The following is a 16662-nucleotide window of genomic DNA, read 5'->3' on the forward strand; positions in this document are numbered from 1 at the left end:
AAAATATATTATTTTACTTCGAAGCATTCTAACCATAGAATGCAAATAACGTGAGAAAGAACCATAAGAACAATGTTATTATCTGAAAGAACGTGAAAGAAACAGTGCAATTCACAGTTATGCGACTTCAAGTAGAATAAGACTCGGGCCGTATTCAGTCAGACACGATCTATTATATAATGTACAGTGATCAGAGTACAAATGCGAGAAAACTGTATAAATGCAACAAAATGTATATTCTGCAAAACTTTATTTCTATTTTCTCTTATAATATAGTATCTAAAAATACATTTCTTATATTTTAGAAGCACTGTAAACATAGAACGGCTCACAAATTTTTACATAGTACGATAATTACTAAGTAAATTAAGTAAATTTACTACAAAGACTGTTCCTATTTATATACTCGCCACTGTGTATCTTTTTGCATTTTCTAAATTAAAATTATTTTCCCAGATACATTTTAATAAAAAAAAAAAAAACAAAAAGAAAAACAATTCTCGCGTGAACTACATATAAATTAGCTTTAACGTAGTGCGTGCTATCGCAAAATAGTGCATAAGTATGTAAATCGCAGAACATACGTTGAGGCCGTAGCAACGTGCATTAGGCGAATATAGTGTTCGTTTTCATCGAGCAGAGTTGCTGTCAAGGTAGACCATAACACGTGGAAACTATGTTCGCAGTTTCAACCGCATTCGTATATTGCAAAGCTGTTTACTGAACTTCTCTGGACACTGTTTAGTTACGTATGCACATTAAGAAACGGAGAACATCAAAGAAATTTCACCAAGGAATGATATATTGCACGAGAGATTGATAAGAGGGAAATAAACGTAGAGATCAAATATAATAAGATAAAAAATAAAAAACGATTCGAAAACTTCGTAACTACTTATATAATCCGATTCATGAATTGTGCAATTTCGTGAGCAAAACGAAACTATTTTTCGAAGAAATTTAAAAAATCTATCTTCCGTCAGGCGACGATAAGATTCTTGGAGAAGTGAAATTTTACGGTTGCACCTTTTAGGACCGCGTAAATAGTATCTCCTGTTTAACCTCGCTTTAAACGTACGCTATAAAGTTTGCGTTATCAAATCCAAGAGAAAACGTCGCAATTGAATGGATGAAAGTTGAACGTTGTAAACCAGCAAAAGGTCTTTGCACCTTGGTTTTTTATTCCCCTTATATTCTGCAAAAATATTCTTCTTTATTTCCTAACATTTATTCCTACATCTACTTTAATCTTTCCCTGATGCAATGAATACATAGGAACGGAAGTAATGGATAACGATAGGATGACAAATATCAAAGATAAATAAAATACATCGATAATGAGATACAAACCAGGGAAAAAATGTTAGTATAGTTTTATAAAAAAGTTTTTGTCAATCAGAAAATATGATATACTGACATTTTCCGATTGCTTTTCCTATTGAAACATTTCCTAGCAATTTGTCTATAAATTGAACATCAATTTGAGAATGTCCTTATTTTGAAACTATACAAAAGGAGAAGATTTCATTTCAGATCCGTAGCTAATACATGTTTGAAAGTACTATATCTAAAAGCTTAATATACTGTATTTCGTTATTGTGATCAAAATTCAAACATAAATATATGAAAAACTACCAATAAAGCGTCTGTTGACTCGTTGTAAGTAGCAACTACGACAAAATGATGTATGAAGTCTGTCTACAAAAGCAACCAAAGCGAGCGAAAATAACGAGAATCAGTTGAATGCATTTTCTTTGCAAAATGATTGCATTTAAAATGCACTACCATCAATCTTCAGGCGTTCAAATAAAGACAAATATAAATAACAAAAATAAATTTCTTTCCATAGTCAACGTCATCAATATGTTGATGTACATTTCACACTGAACCATGAGGTTTTATCAAAGTTTGCCATGAAGGGTTCGTTCCGCTTCGACCTCTTCTCGGGGCCCGTTAAAGGATACCCATTAATCAGCGCGTTCTTTGTCCGCGTTTCTACGCGCTTCTACACTCCAATTGCTCGCCTTTATATGTTTCTTCGTCAAAAGCTATCGTACTTCGTCGTTCTTATTAAATATGATTTGAAAATAAAATTGGCATGGTAATAGCATCACGTAGTTTCCTCGACGAAACAACTTCTAAATCAAAGAGTGTTGTGTAAAAATGGTTCTATAGGATATGTTCATAAATACATATGTATTTGCAAATTTCTACATCGTCTTACAGCTATTTTATTATGTTTTGTAATTTGTACTTTGTTATATTTGCATTTTTATACTGATATTATATATTCTTTTATTTACGTATTTTCCCGTTTCTGGTATGACATATTATACTATACCTCAAAAAATACATAGCGTTTTAACACAGATACTTTTAAAATGTATAAATAAAAACTAATTTCAGTGAAATTGTCGGAGGTTGACAATTTCTATTCGTTTATAGGCTCGCCAAATATGCTGATTATACGAAAGAGAACACGGTTAAATGTTATTTATACTTTGATACATACCTATTGGATATTCCAACGCAAAGCGTAACAAAAGTTACAAAATAAACTTCTACGAGAGATTACTTAAAGCGCTAAGTGAGCAAACCAACACGAACCCGTTAATGATCCAAATAAAAGTAAAAAATCGAAACAAAGAGCGCGCGTTGGAAAACAGCACGCTCAGCCCGGAAATAAAAGGAACGAAATGTCTGCGGAATGCGTAACGCGGTGAAAACAAAGAGTCTCAATTTTCACGGGCTCTTTATTAAAACAGCTAAGTACGTTTCGGTATAATGAAATTAAATGTAAACGTCGTTCGTGATTTATTTCAGTCGGTTGCAGCTGTAATATATAATGTCGAATATTCACGTTCGAAGCGCGTAAACGCGTTCAAGTTGAAAATTCGTTTTGTGCGTCGAATTACCAATGTGGATTTTAACAAACATTTTTGAAATAACAACTGATCGTAAATACTATCTTCGTTATTGAATCGTCGAACTAGACGAAGTCATGAATTATGCCGCAATACTTATACCTGAAATGACACAAGTACGTCGATACTCGGCGCTGCGGCGCCGAATATATTAAAACGTCTGGTATGTACTTGCGTCGATACAGCTGGCTATCGAGTTTGCATGCTTGCGTCGAATCTCTCTGTTTGGAATACTATTAAACCTTGTAGAATCGGATTGTTATTTAGTTGAAGAGAAAGATTGCTTTTTTATCAATGGTTCTATAAAAAAAAAAATATAATATACTAAAATCGAAGACCAAATTATACGAAACAAGAATACAATTAAATAACGGTTCGATACAGAATAAGAATCGTGAATGGGTTAAAACGTGAATCAGGAACCGTCAAGATTTCTCCAAGAAATAACAAGCCAATGGTAATAAGCAGAAAAATGATAAACGATTAAATTATTTAAACTATTTAATAATTTGACAATAAGTACTCATGGTTGATATGATATTCGAGGTAGTAGAAATTTGCATACGCATCACGCTTTTCTCTAAACAGATCCTCTACGAATGCAAATACTCCAAATACTTTAATATCGCGAAATTCCACGATTTCAAGTCTCTTATGTTTCCTAATTCTGCCGTATCCTAAATTCCAACAAGCTCCTTCAATCTCGTCTAGACCTCTTATCTTCACAAATTTTTTCACGTTCTTCTGTGTATCCCACTGAGCTCCTAGAATTCCCTAATATCTCTGCACGTTTGAAATCTCTCAAACGCTAGACAACGCTTTTACCGGAGTCTGCTTAAAGCTCAGAATTAATTAGGTTAATTTCCTTTATCCTTTCCATCCTAATCCATCACATCCTCGTCGAGTTCAACGTTGACAATAAGGCACGAAAAGAAGAGGAATCCTCGCGGCGCAGACTTCGAGCAATACCACGGAGTTACATTCCATTCCAGATTTTCAAATTACTGGATTATCTGGATGGAAAGTAGCTGGCGTGGCAGGTATCCAGGCCGCTTAGCGTTCGCTTGCGGTTTTAAGCTCGACTATATCGACGCCTCCTCCGACGTGTTCGCTCTTTTTAAATAGAGAAGAAGAATCACGTTTCAAGTCCAATCGAATGGCTGAGATTCCATCGTGAAAACCTGGGATTCCTTACAACGCGAAAGATATTTTATTCACTGCGAAAAGACACTTTTTACTTCGTCAAATATCGTCGAAAGGCGCCGATATGGGGCTCCTACGCGTTCGAAGTGGAAACATTTAACATTTACGCGTTTTACAAATTATTATACGTAATAATTATATCGTGTACGTATGTAATTAAGTAATCAAATCATTTAGCGTTGTTGATTATACGGTGTGAGATCAGGCAATGTAATTTTACGGAAAATGTATAATAGCTATATTTCATGCATCATGTCTAGGGGATGGTTTTAGGAATAAAGATAATTTGTAAAAATGTTATATAAATTTCATTTTTGTTCCATATTACAGTTATTTGATTTATCACCGAGTAACTAAGTATCTTTTGTTATTCTATTATTCTATTTGTTATTAATTCACGTCTTCTCCGATCGATTTCTTCTGTTTTCACTTAAGAGTGCCTTACAGCTAATATTACACTAGTATTCGTAATGCAATTTCTATATAAGTTTCTAGTATTCGTTTCGCTTACATAATTTTCAGCGATCCGGCAAGCTGGACGGCAAAAACGTTGAAGAAACGATCAATCGCGCGCCTTCTATGTACTTCGCGTAACAATCGACTAACTGAAACGTCTCGGTAACAGGCATGAGATAACGCGGCTGATCGAGAAACGATTTCGCGTAAGAACGCCGCCTTTAGCCGAGGGGCAAAAACCAAAACGCTTTCGCGGGGCCAACGTTCCCAAGTACCGTTATGTCACTCGATTGTGCCGCGATCGATACGATCTCGACGCCAACGTTTCGTTCCAGTGATCATGGAAAGCGTGAAATCGGTCGTGCGGCACGTGGCGCGATTTGTCCGAGTTATCGATCGTTATCCTTCGACTCGTGAATTCATCGATCAAAGATAAATGCGTCGACGAAGATGTAAATTCGTCGTTGGAAGAATAGCGATTCGATTTGTCGGAGCAAGTGGTTTCCAAATAGAATTTGGAAATTTTTATGTATCTTCGGCATACTAAGATCTCTTAATCTACAAACTTTTCTTCCATTTATCCATGAAAATGATCCAATTTCTTTATGATAAAAGGCAACTCTCCACGCAAGCGGATATACAATACATTTTTTAAAAGATAAATGGACGGTTTAGTTCGCAACACGTTATAGCCCGAATTCTTAAACGTCAACAAGATCTTCTGATTAGTCCAGACAGGTATTTTAGAGTTTTAGGGACGAAGAACAATGATCCAAAATATTTTCCGAATTAAACCATACAGCAAAACACGTGGATATTTCGGGACGTATCAACGTTTGTGTAGCTCACAGAACCACTTTAAACCAATATAACTAAACTAATCAAGTACCTTTAAATCAATTTACTCAACGTGTACATTAAATGAAAATACTCGTCTCAATCACTAAAACTGCCCATTTCGTCATCCACTTTGACTTTCAATCGAAAAGGCTTCAGATTAATTCCATTAACTTTAAAACCACTCACTTGCTATCTATCGTTATATTTTGCCAATCGAAACGCGTCGATTTTCGAAGCGGCGGTACCACCAAGATCCATCGACTGGTGAAATCTTCGAAATCGTTGCGAAATCCCTTCGATCTCCGGCATCTGCCTTCTGCCTTCCGATATCCCTTCTGCTTGGAAGAAAATTCGCGACAGAGCCGAGTGGGAGGAGCTGGATAAAGCAGCCTCTGCCGATGTTTACCAACAAACGATCGACATCGATATCGGTGAATCGAAAGCATCGGAAGCATGTGGCGTGGACCGGTCGTTGTGTTGCTCCTTCTCGTCTGTCGCGATTCGCTCGAAGCTGGAGGTCGCGACGACGACGCAAGTGTGGACGAGTTGTTGCGTCGAGACGTCCGTGAACCGGCATGGTCGGCCTTCGCCACGGAAGTCGAGGATTTACTCGGAGAGGGAAACTCGCCGGAGAAAGAGAAAACTGGCAAGAAGGGCGCGAAGAATGCGTCTGGTATGTTACTTCCCATCGAATTTCAGTATTTTTAAAGTTTAATCATTTACCGTGACACGCGTTTATACGAATCTGTCAGGGAACAAGCAATTTACAAAATATTTTCGTTCGCAATATTAATTCCCGAGCTATAGATTTTTATGCATTTATAAAAAACTGTGAAAAGTGCAGAATATGCAAAAATATAAAAAATATACAACGTGAAATTTTATTTCCGTAATTATATTAATAAAAATATGAAATTCCATAAATATGCGTGGGCTATAGTACGTAGTAGTAGTATACTGTACCATGTATTTTTATTTGCTCTTTAGTCCCTATTTTCCTGCATTCAAAATTTATTATGAACAACGAACACGTGTGTTCTTATTCCCATCGTACTGGCATTTTTAAATTAGCATTTCTCGAATCGAGAAACAAATGGGATAAAAAGATTCGGAAACGGTCCCTGAACAACCACTCGAGCGGTCACGGATATCGTGGATGATAACCAGCACGAACGATACCGTGGTTTTAGGCAAATCAGACGAGGGAGGATACTACAAAACGTACGGCAGCGACGCTGAGGGCGAGAAGGGTTACTTGACGGCAACCTACAGCAAGGGCAATCACGGCTATAAGAGCCTCGACACCTTCCACAAGCAGGATGGCGACAAGTACGCATTCGAGAAGCACGTTGCCTACGGCAAAGCGCGTGCTGACAAGAAAAGTAGCCACAACGACGAGGCAGCCTCTCGTTCCAGGAAAGCCGGTGATCACGAGGGTGCAGGTACAGAGAAACTGTACGACGTCGAGCATGTAATTGCGTGACAACCATAAAGCATACTGGGTGAAATTAGTTTCTTGTCAACTTACTGGCTTCGAGATAAGAATTCTAGAATTTTTGATTTAGTACAAATGTAGCAACTGGAATATCGTTCCTTCGAGGTTTCCTAGTTTCTATTAAAAAATTAATCGAAGTTATAATCTAGAAAATATCGTGCATTGTTATTTTAGAACAAAGCACTGTGATAATTTTTTTTATAAAGATTCATAGGAACAAAATCAAAATCTAATATGTGGGGGAATTCGTTTCTTGTAATTTCAATAGTAAAAGTAGATTTTAACGAGTTGGAACAAATTTTATACGCGGTACATAGACAATGTTTTTAAGTAAAAATAAAACAAAATCAAATAAATCAAAAGCATAAGAATACATGTTAAAATCGCTCAAAAGTTTCCTTGTTCGAAGCGAAGGTATACACAGCTCGTGACGTCATTTGAAACACCTGATACATATATGCGTTTAATCCATGTCTGATCTTGTTACGTCACTCAAAAACTGCTTGTCACGCAGAACCAGCTTATTAACCTATCCGATGATATCCTTGACGTAGGTGATTAATTTTGCTTAGAAATATGCGTAACTTTATTCATGAACAAAAGATAAATTTTTATTTATTAAGTGTATTCTAACCGTACAAATGATTTTAATATATAAAGTGTGCGTAATGGCAGTAATAGATTTACTTATTATTATTACTTATACTAAACGTATCTACGTTTCTGAATAAAATTAACGGTATCGAGTGATATTTGCTTGAGAAATTTGCTTAAGGAAACTAACATGGTAGTAGCTCCATTAGTATAATATTTTTAATCTACTCGAACGAAATAGTTGGCAAGTTTGAATAGATTTTGAGCTCGAGAAAGTTTCTTCTTTATACCGTAAATAATTTTCGCACGATATATCCGTGTCATTAGTCGCACGGGATCCTTTAATGAACGTCGATCGCAAGTTTTCCCTGGCAAACTTAGTGGCTCGAGTATCGATCGCCAATAAAACTACACCATCGAGATAACGACATTAACCGAACGCATTCATGCGCTCGTTTCGTCCTAATTTTGACGGCGGCACCCAGCCATTTTGCTAATTACTTCACAGAAACATGTCATTTAATCACTTGGAACCACCGATCCTTTACACCTATAAATTTCATTATTGCTGGCAGAAACTATCCTATAATAATTATGTCAATTTTAAATTACAAATTTCTTAACGTATATTTTTTCAGTAACAGTTAGTTACACTGAAAGATAAATCGTGGAGAGTAACGTAACAGTAGTTTTACTGATACGATATTTTTAATCCTCCTGGTTGGAATATATTTCTAACAATAAAATATAATGTGAGATAATTTTTTACGATAATTACTTTATTTTTAAATTACGTTATTCCACGTTTCCGTATCAATTATATTATAAATTTCGCTAGATACCATCGTCGATACCCATTATGCAACCAACGAGGGCGATCATCACGACGGTGGCGAAGAACACGATGCTGAAACCAACGATCACGGGAGCTATACTCACGAAGATGGCGCTCACTATATGGCTCATGGACCAGAATCTTCGAGTTATGGACATAGTGAAAGCTACACGGACGGAGAGGGTGAACATAGTTCTTACGGAAGCTACAGCTCCTATTCGAGAGGCTCTGGCCACGAACACGGTGGCGACGGAGACCATTACTATTAATCCTTTGCCAAATGGCTGATGTTTAGTTGTCCGATTTTCTATGGAATGTATTATTACGGCAAAAGTGTGCCTAATTTCGAGACCAGAACGGTATAAGTGGAAATGACAACAATTAGCGCGAAGCAGAGGAAACAAGAAGCGATATTTTGTATAAATATCGTCGTCAGTGTAGAATGATATTTCCTTTGACGTAAAGTTGTTTTGAAAATTGTACGTGAAGGATTAAAATTGGCCAAAATGAAGTTGTTCAATTTTTGTTGCTGTATTTCTAGTATTGGACATTTAATTAATAAACATTAGAATTTATTTTTAGACATTTTGTGTACAAATATAGAAATAGTATCTTACGTAGAGTATTTATTGTGAAACTTACTAATTTATAATTTACAATGTTGTTTCTCTGATCGCATATCTGTTACGATTAATAAATTATACGAGCTTATTCATTTAACATCGTGTATTAAAAAAGAAGAAAACGAAAGGAAATAAACGCTCGATACAATACTCGATAGAACTTTCCAAACGTATCCAATTATATTCATGCGACGTTCTCGAGCAGCAGATTTACGTATCAAGCGAAATTCGGAAAATCCGCTACGTAAAATGTAAAACGTGATATTTCAACAGCAATTACTGACAATTTTTTAAATTAACGCGTCGATGTAGAAAAAATTATACAAATTGGACGAAAAACGTATAAACGATGGGCTGGACGCGACACACCGTTCAATTTCGTGTCATCAATTAAGAATCGATCAATTAAATCCGTATGATTATGAGAATAATCTGGATCAAACGGCTTTCGATAACAACGAATATCGTATCATCTGGAAATGAATTTTTGCGACGTGCTCGTACAATATTCTTATTAAACGTTTCATAATTAATACGTAGGTATCTGTTTGTTTACCATGTTATCAAAAATCGATCGATATGGTTTGTTGTAATCGCGCGATCGCAGACACGAAACAACTTGTTAAAGGACGAATTTTCCATGTGTGCATCACGCTCGAACTGTCAATGCTTCCCATTGTTACTTCATAATAATACGAACACCAATTATTTTAGAAATGCATTGCGCGCGCGCGCGCGCGTGCCTTCGTTGTGTAACGAACACAACGCGTAATTTTGATACCATGCAAAGGTGGCGCGTTGTTATTACGAAATTTAATGATATTACGTTTGTATCGCATTGATGAGCCGATCTAAATTGCAATTGGTCATCGTTCGCTGTTGTTCGTCGATGCTCGTTACATTAACGTTCCTATAGCCACGCTCCATTATTGGCCGGGTAATTTGTTCGAGATCCATATCATCGTGTCAAGTGATAAGTACTATCGATCTTGGACGGCCCCGATAATTTATAATACACTGGAGACGGTGAAAAGAGTAGATGCAAGTTAAATTTTAAACAGAACGAGGTAAGGTTATTTGAGTCGAGTCAAGTTTCCTATGATCGATATTATTTGCTATATGTGTTTCATTAACGTTCATATACCAAATGTTTCCAAATAATTGGCTAAAGTGTCGGGATATTTATGAGCCTTGTTGTATCTATTTTTTTTTTTTCTGAGTCAGATCGATAATATTGGTTTCCAGGTTAATTTGGTAAAGGGTATATTTGTTGTCCTACTGAGAGATAATAATCGAAAAATAGATAAAAAGAATTGGCAGAAAATCAATTCTCACGGCAAGAAATATATACGTTTTAAATGGATTCGCCTGGATACGGTTTCATATGACTCGATTTGCGAGAAACGTTTTCCAACTATTTTCGAAAAGATTTGACAGCGGTTGTATTATTTCTGGCATTTGTTAACACATTTATACGTAAAGTTACCGTTTTAATTTTATGTTGATTATTGATTTTGAACGATAATATTGCATTTATACGTAACGAATAATATTACATAATAATAAAATTCGTTATTTCAACGATCTTTTATAAATAACATGAAATATCTAATATTAATTCTATATTTCCTTTCCCGTGCTGTATTTCATTTACTAAAATATCTAATTAAAATCTTGATGACATCAAAGGGGCATAGGAATATTTAACATTTTTATACTTTAATTACGTTCAATCAATTTTACAACGTTTGAATTAGTTTAGACCAATTCCTGCAAATGAAACTTTAAATAAATTCTTTCTCTTTTCTGTCGTATAAGTCATAACAATGAGAACTGAAGGGAAGTTCAACAATTTCAGATTAAAGTCTAATTTCAAGTGGAATGTGATAAAAACGCACAGAAATGTGCGTGAAATGTACAATACGTACAAGATGATTTGATGACAAAGTAGATGAGTCAATGATGATGATAAAACCTGTTAATCGTAGAAAACTAACAAATATTATCTACAGAATTGTACAAGTCTTGTGTGCCGAATTCAAATTGCACGAAACTTAACGTTTCTCTGACTTTCTATAAATACACAAAATATCGACAACGCAGGAGACAAATTAACTCGCCTTTCTCTCATTTTCCATACGAATATTCCGATGCGCTATAGATCAAGTGATTCTTTGATAAGTAACTTATTACTTTCAAGACATTAACTGCTTGGGTGACGAGTTGACTCCACGAAACTTAATTTGCTCCCCAATTAACAAGTTAAACCGGCGTTTGGGCTTCGCGCAAATAGCAAAACACGAGATATCCTCACAAGGTACGCCATTAGCGTTGTCTGTTCTGGCCGACGAAGAAACAACGAGACCAGTTTGTTAAAAAGTACGACCGGTCACGCGACGATATCGCATCTGGCTGGTCCCTGCGGGGCGAGCAACGTTTGACGCCACGGTGCGGGATTTCGTGGGGATGGGCACAGCGGATTTTGCAATTATTTATAACGAGGAAACTTTTGGAACGGCCGCAGCCTGGCAATCGGTCCGTTAATTGCACGAGATAATTATTGTTAAACGCCGCGCGCGTGACAAAGGATGATTCCGCTGTCATCGGAGGCTCAAACTAATTCGCCGTGTTCGCTGGAGGACGATCACTGGCTGAACTCGTCAAACTTTTCACCTTTTACCGTGCCACTCGCCCAACTGTGTTCGTTTGTTAATTTTTCACCAGAGAATTTCAATGAATATGGAACGAGTCGGATTACCGGAGAAATCAATCTTCCGCTGGCTGGAAACTTGAACGTTCGACTGTAGACTGTTTCATTATTGGGCTTTGACTGCGGATTTGAGGGAGAGAAATTGTAGATATAATTTATTGGATTAAATAAAGTTGGTTTTTTAAATATTTCATTTCTGCGAGTAAATGAAAATTGATGCACAGCGTGTTATTCGTATAGAATCAAGACAGATCATTTATTGTAATATTGATTGCATCATGCTATTAGAATAAGTTATTTTCTTAAAAGTTAACAATCTTTGCCGGAATTAATTCTCTTGCCAATTCCTCGAATGCTTAATGTATATATATGTCATTTCTAATATAAATATTATAAGGTTATACTATAATTGAATTTCCAACTAATTTTATTCTATTTCTAAATAAGCAATATTAAAAATAAGGAAACTAGTTATCAATAAATCTCAAAACTGAAAAAAAGAAAAAAAGAAAAAAAGGGAACTAATTAAATATCGCAATTATCTTTGTCATTTGGTGCTAGATTGAAATTCACTGGAAAGGTTACAATCCATTCGCGTTGCACGATTTCACGAAAATCCCCATCGTGCGTGAAATTCGATCATTCTTCCCCCGTGGCCGATAAACAAGCCAGCCCTCGAGTGCAGCTCGTTTTCAAACCGGCACGCAATCCATGTTCGAGTGCACTTAATCCGAATTGTGCACCTCGGGACAGACAACTCGAATACGTCGAATGTCAATGTTAGTTACCCTTCTTCTCGCTGTGGAATAGAGCTTGTAAGCGTGGAGTGGGCACAAATTAGGAAACAATTTCATTAGCTGTCCAATGGGCGGCGCGCAAGCTCCATTGTTCGTGGCCTACGGCTCGATCAGTCGATTGATCGAAACGAAAGAGTGGTCGAAGGATGCTTGCATTGTGGCTGTGAAAAAACGTGCAAAAGGGATCGTAACCGATTCAACGAAGCTTCAGCGTTGAATGTAAAGTAATTTTAGTGAGAGGATGAAAAGAAAGAAGGGGGTAGGGTGGTAACGTTGAGCCATCAACTGATTGCGACAGGATAGCGCTGTCTCACCTTGCCGAGGAACAGCTTCAGTTCGGTGCAATTAAGCGAATCTATAGAAAAGAGAATTAAAGACAATGTCATTGCAAACTATTGCCTTCTCCTGTTAGAAAAGTCATTTCTTTTTCTGTCGGAAGAAGGATTTTCCGGCCGAATAAAATTCATCGATGAGAAATATTTTCTGATTTTAATCGAAAATTGAAAATAATTTTACAAAAGTAATAAACTTACGAATTAACAATGTTAATAAATTTTCTTGCATATTAGCAAAAAGTATAAAAGAATTAACGAATTGAAGGTAAGATCAGCCTTTATACGACGCTTAGCAAAGGGGAGAAAGGAAAAAAGAAAGATGAAAGAAGATCTGAGCTGTGTGAAAGGCAATGGCAGTAGAAGCAGCGGCACTCAGTTGAAATGTTTTCGAGTTACCAGCGGCACTTGAAGCCTTAATTTAATAGTCGGCGGCCTGTTCTTTTCCAAACGAAGGGGGTGGATACACTTGAGCGGCGATCCACCGTCGTCCTTGGATCTGCTTACAAAGCAATCTCTCCATCTGGGAAAGTCCAAAGGGAACGCCACCTAATCTAATCTCCGTTACGACGATGCCGAGTCCAAATCGAAGTTGGCAGAGCCTTCGGTATCCGGTTTTCTCGCAGTCTCTAAAGGAGCCCGATGGTGAAGCTGGGCAGTAACCAATCTTTATCTTGATTATGCAGCGCCAACGCCGGAGGAGCCAATCTCTAGCCGAACAGCCTGCCAAATAAGGTCGTAAAGAGGCCGAATCTATCGATCACCGTTTCAAACTGCAAATTCGGCGCAGCTGATTTGCAATGGAGATCGGAGAAGCACCGAGAACGACCGACGATGCGTCCCCGTCCACCGAATAAGCAGCTAAGAAAAGAAACTCGACTTTGTATCGTTCGCGACGAAAAACCAACCAACCGTCTGATTATTCTCGACACTTCGTGGTGAATTTTAAAAACCGTGAACGGATAGCGTGCAATGAAAATTCAATAAGATTCGTTAGAGAAAGAAGTGATCATTATTTGATCGATAGTCAATTAAGAGATTGATCCAATTGCATGTTATTCGGTCAATTTATTTTGTTGCAAAGTTTCCTTCTCGTTTGGAGCTTAAAAGTTTCAGAAATACTTCAAATTTTTTTCTTACCTTTTTCTCCGTTTTAGAATATAACACATCAATTTTTAACTGCAGTTTGGATTTATCAAATTTTCACAGTATTCGTAAACGTGCTCAGATCCGAAACTGCATTATACCTTTCACTTTACCTACTTTACACTCACCTTGTAAGACCTAGGAAACGAATACATTACAAAATTATGCAACATGGTATGAAGTTTTCTTGACTTGGTGACTAGCAATTCCACGGAACTTCGTTGAACTTTGTAACCTAGAAATTCTGAAACTGAATAAAGCCAACGAAATTCCGCGCATTCGAACAACAAGTTTGCCAATCGATCGACTCGAACGACGTACCAAGGATTCTTCCGAGTTCCAGATGTTTTCAGGTTACGAGGATATACCTACGTATACACAATTCGGCTCGAAGCTAATATCGTAAAAGATATCGAGTCGTCTTTGTTGGCTGCAGAGATTTTGCAAGGTCGTGCGACTGAATCGTCAGCAGAACCTGGAACAAATGGACGAACAGTTAGCAGAACGATCGGCGCAACTACGATTGGTCATCGAGCTGTGATATATGCGTCGCCGACGTCTGTAAATGTCCATAAATTGTTTTCGCTCCGTCGCGTTATAAATAAAGCGGACTTTGTGAATTTTTTTTAGCCACAAATTCGCATCGCCAACGATAGGATTAATGGCGATATTAGAAAGTTTATTGACGATCCGTTTCACCGTGACGATACCATATCGAAATAATTATTTTATTGTCTTTAATTTATTATTATTGTCATGATATTACGTCGAGGGCTCGAAAAGTGTTTGATAAAATATTAATCTACAGTCTCGTTCGAAAGATTGGAACGTCCTTCTTTAGACGAAACGAACATTCTCGCACATTTTCCCGAGAAGACCGAATATTACAATTGACATCTTTCATTCCTAAATATCAACTGAAATCTTGAAACTTTAGTTGAAGAATTAAAATCGTTAAAATTATTGATGCCGATTTAAGATCAGGATAGCTTATAGTCGAATATCTTAAGTTGAACAGTATTCGATAGATGCAGGCCATCGATCGAATTCCATTCACTATGTGCAATCACGTTACTACAAAGTAATGATAGTAGTTGCACAATGCAATAAAATTCATGATTTCATTGTGCTTAGAAACCTCTAGTCTCTACGAAGTTTTTAGACATTTAGTCTGGTCACGCACTAGGTGACTCGAATTGCACGATTGCCGAAGCGTTTGTTCACAAAACACTGTACACGGTAAAAGCGTCAAATATCGATTTACAAATGTAACCAAATTTATCGTTCTTCGATCGGTCTTCCGGTCTCCATTGAAAAAATGTCTTCGATAGCGTACCGCCATTACGTCATGTCTCTGAATTAACTATGCACTTTTTTACCTGCGAATCTGAAAAGACAACGGGCAAACAATTTCATTACGAGCTCGAGAAAGTGTGAAAGGTCTCCACGCCACGGAAGCCTTGCGGTCGCGCGGATGAAAGTGGAATCGGCGGAAATGCTCGCAAGCCCCGTGACGGAACAATCGAACCGTGGATATTTAAGTGTCACCGGTTGCGACGTGGTCATCAGTCGGATGGTCGCATCGAAACCGGATCGAGATGCTGCGTGTCGCGTTTCCTGCCGCTATTCTGCTATTCTTGCTTCAACAGACATGTCTCGCTCGGGAATTGAGCTCCATTCGCGATCGTCGAGATGTCCAAACGGAAGACAGCGACGCGTTACGATCGGTAGTCTCTGTCAGTCCAGTTCCAAGCTTAAACGTGGACGAATCGAAGCAGGATCTCGCCACGGCTGCCTCTGGTCATCAAGGTCATCATCACGAGTCTGGAGGAGGACAGAGTCATCACGCTGATCATCACGAAGAACATGGCGAGGAAGGTGAGAAGGGATACAAGAGTCATCATCATCACGATAAGAGTGACAAAGGTGAGCACGATAAACATCATCATTCCGGTCATCACGAAGAGCACGGTGGCCAGAAGAAAGGACACCATGATGAACACGAGAAATACGGAGAACATCACGAGGGTGAGAAAGGACACAAGGGTGGAAAGTTTGGAGAGAAAAAGGGTCACAAGAAAGGTCACAAGACGAAAGGGTATCATAACAAGTTTCACAAGGACGAATATCATAAAGAACATAAGTTTTACGATGATTATCATAAGGGTGGCCATCATAAGAAGCACGGTGACTTTTATGGACACCATGAGAAGAAGGAAGGAGAGCATAAGAAAGGTGGTCATCAGCATGCTGGGTATCACGAGGATCATCATGGTAAGAAGGGTCATCATGATAAGGGTCACCTGGACGAGGAACATAAAGGTCATCATGGGAAACAAGGACACGATGAACATTATAGCCATCATGATTCTTATGGAAAGAAGGGTGACCAGCATTCTGGGAAGAAATACGGATACAGCAAAGGACACAAAGGTTAAAAGATGTAACGCTCTGAGTTGAATGACGGTTCTGGATACTTTTGTTCGAAGAATTTCGTTGTTCTGTTTCTAGCTTACAATTAAAACTGTATGTTTGTTATACTGTATTGTTGTGAATTGATGATTGAGAAACTGCGATTGGCGTTGCTTCGCGTTTCACCGAATTGTTATTACTTTGTTAACAAAGAGAAATAATAAATTAATATTTTTATACAACGTCCCAATGTATTTACTAAAATAATTTCGTCCTAAGATGTTTGTCAGCCAAA

The 16662-nt window shown here is 37.5% G+C and overlaps 2 protein-coding genes across 2 annotated transcripts; both read left to right on the top strand.

The window, feature by feature from the left end:
* The first annotated feature begins 5616 nt into the window (after positions 1–5616).
* On the top strand, positions 5617–8849 carry LOC117214788 (filaggrin-like). The gene is made up of 3 exons (XM_033461108.1): positions 5617–6096; positions 6614–6865; positions 8351–8849. Exons 1-3 carry the CDS (start codon positions 5877–5879, stop codon positions 8614–8616), a joined length of 738 nt encoding a protein of 245 aa, XP_033316999.1. The 5' UTR covers positions 5617–5876; the 3' UTR covers positions 8617–8849.
* Positions 8850–15534: 6685 nt separating this feature from the next.
* On the top strand, positions 15535–16560 carry LOC117214751 (histidine-rich glycoprotein-like). The gene has a single exon (XM_033461056.1). The coding sequence runs from the start codon at positions 15554–15556 to the stop codon at positions 16391–16393; it is 840 nt and encodes a 279-aa protein (XP_033316947.1). The 5' UTR covers positions 15535–15553; the 3' UTR covers positions 16394–16560.
* The last annotated feature ends 102 nt before the right edge of the window (positions 16561–16662 follow it).

The sequence above is a fragment of the Bombus bifarius genome, unplaced genomic scaffold (assembly GCF_011952205.1).
Source record: "Bombus bifarius isolate JDL3187 unplaced genomic scaffold, Bbif_JDL3187 scf7180000009243, whole genome shotgun sequence".
Taxonomy (NCBI): Eukaryota; Metazoa; Arthropoda; class Insecta; order Hymenoptera; family Apidae; genus Bombus; species Bombus bifarius.

Bases quoted from the DNA above. Each gene is read 5' to 3' on its own strand.
- LOC117214751 (XM_033461056.1), top strand. From the start codon at position 15,554: ATGCTGCGTGTCGCGTTTCCTGCCGCTATTCTGCTATTCTTGCTTCAA.
- LOC117214788 (XM_033461108.1), top strand. From the start codon at position 5,877: ATGTGGCGTGGACCGGTCGTTGTGTTGCTCCTTCTCGTCTGTCGCGAT. The intron at 6,097-6,613 runs GTATGTTACTTC...CCGTGGTTTTAG, and splicing joins GGGCGCGAAGAATGCGTCTG to GCAAATCAGACGAGGGAGGA. The intron at 6,866-8,350 runs GTACAGAGAAAC...AAATTTCGCTAG, and splicing joins CGGTGATCACGAGGGTGCAG to ATACCATCGTCGATACCCAT.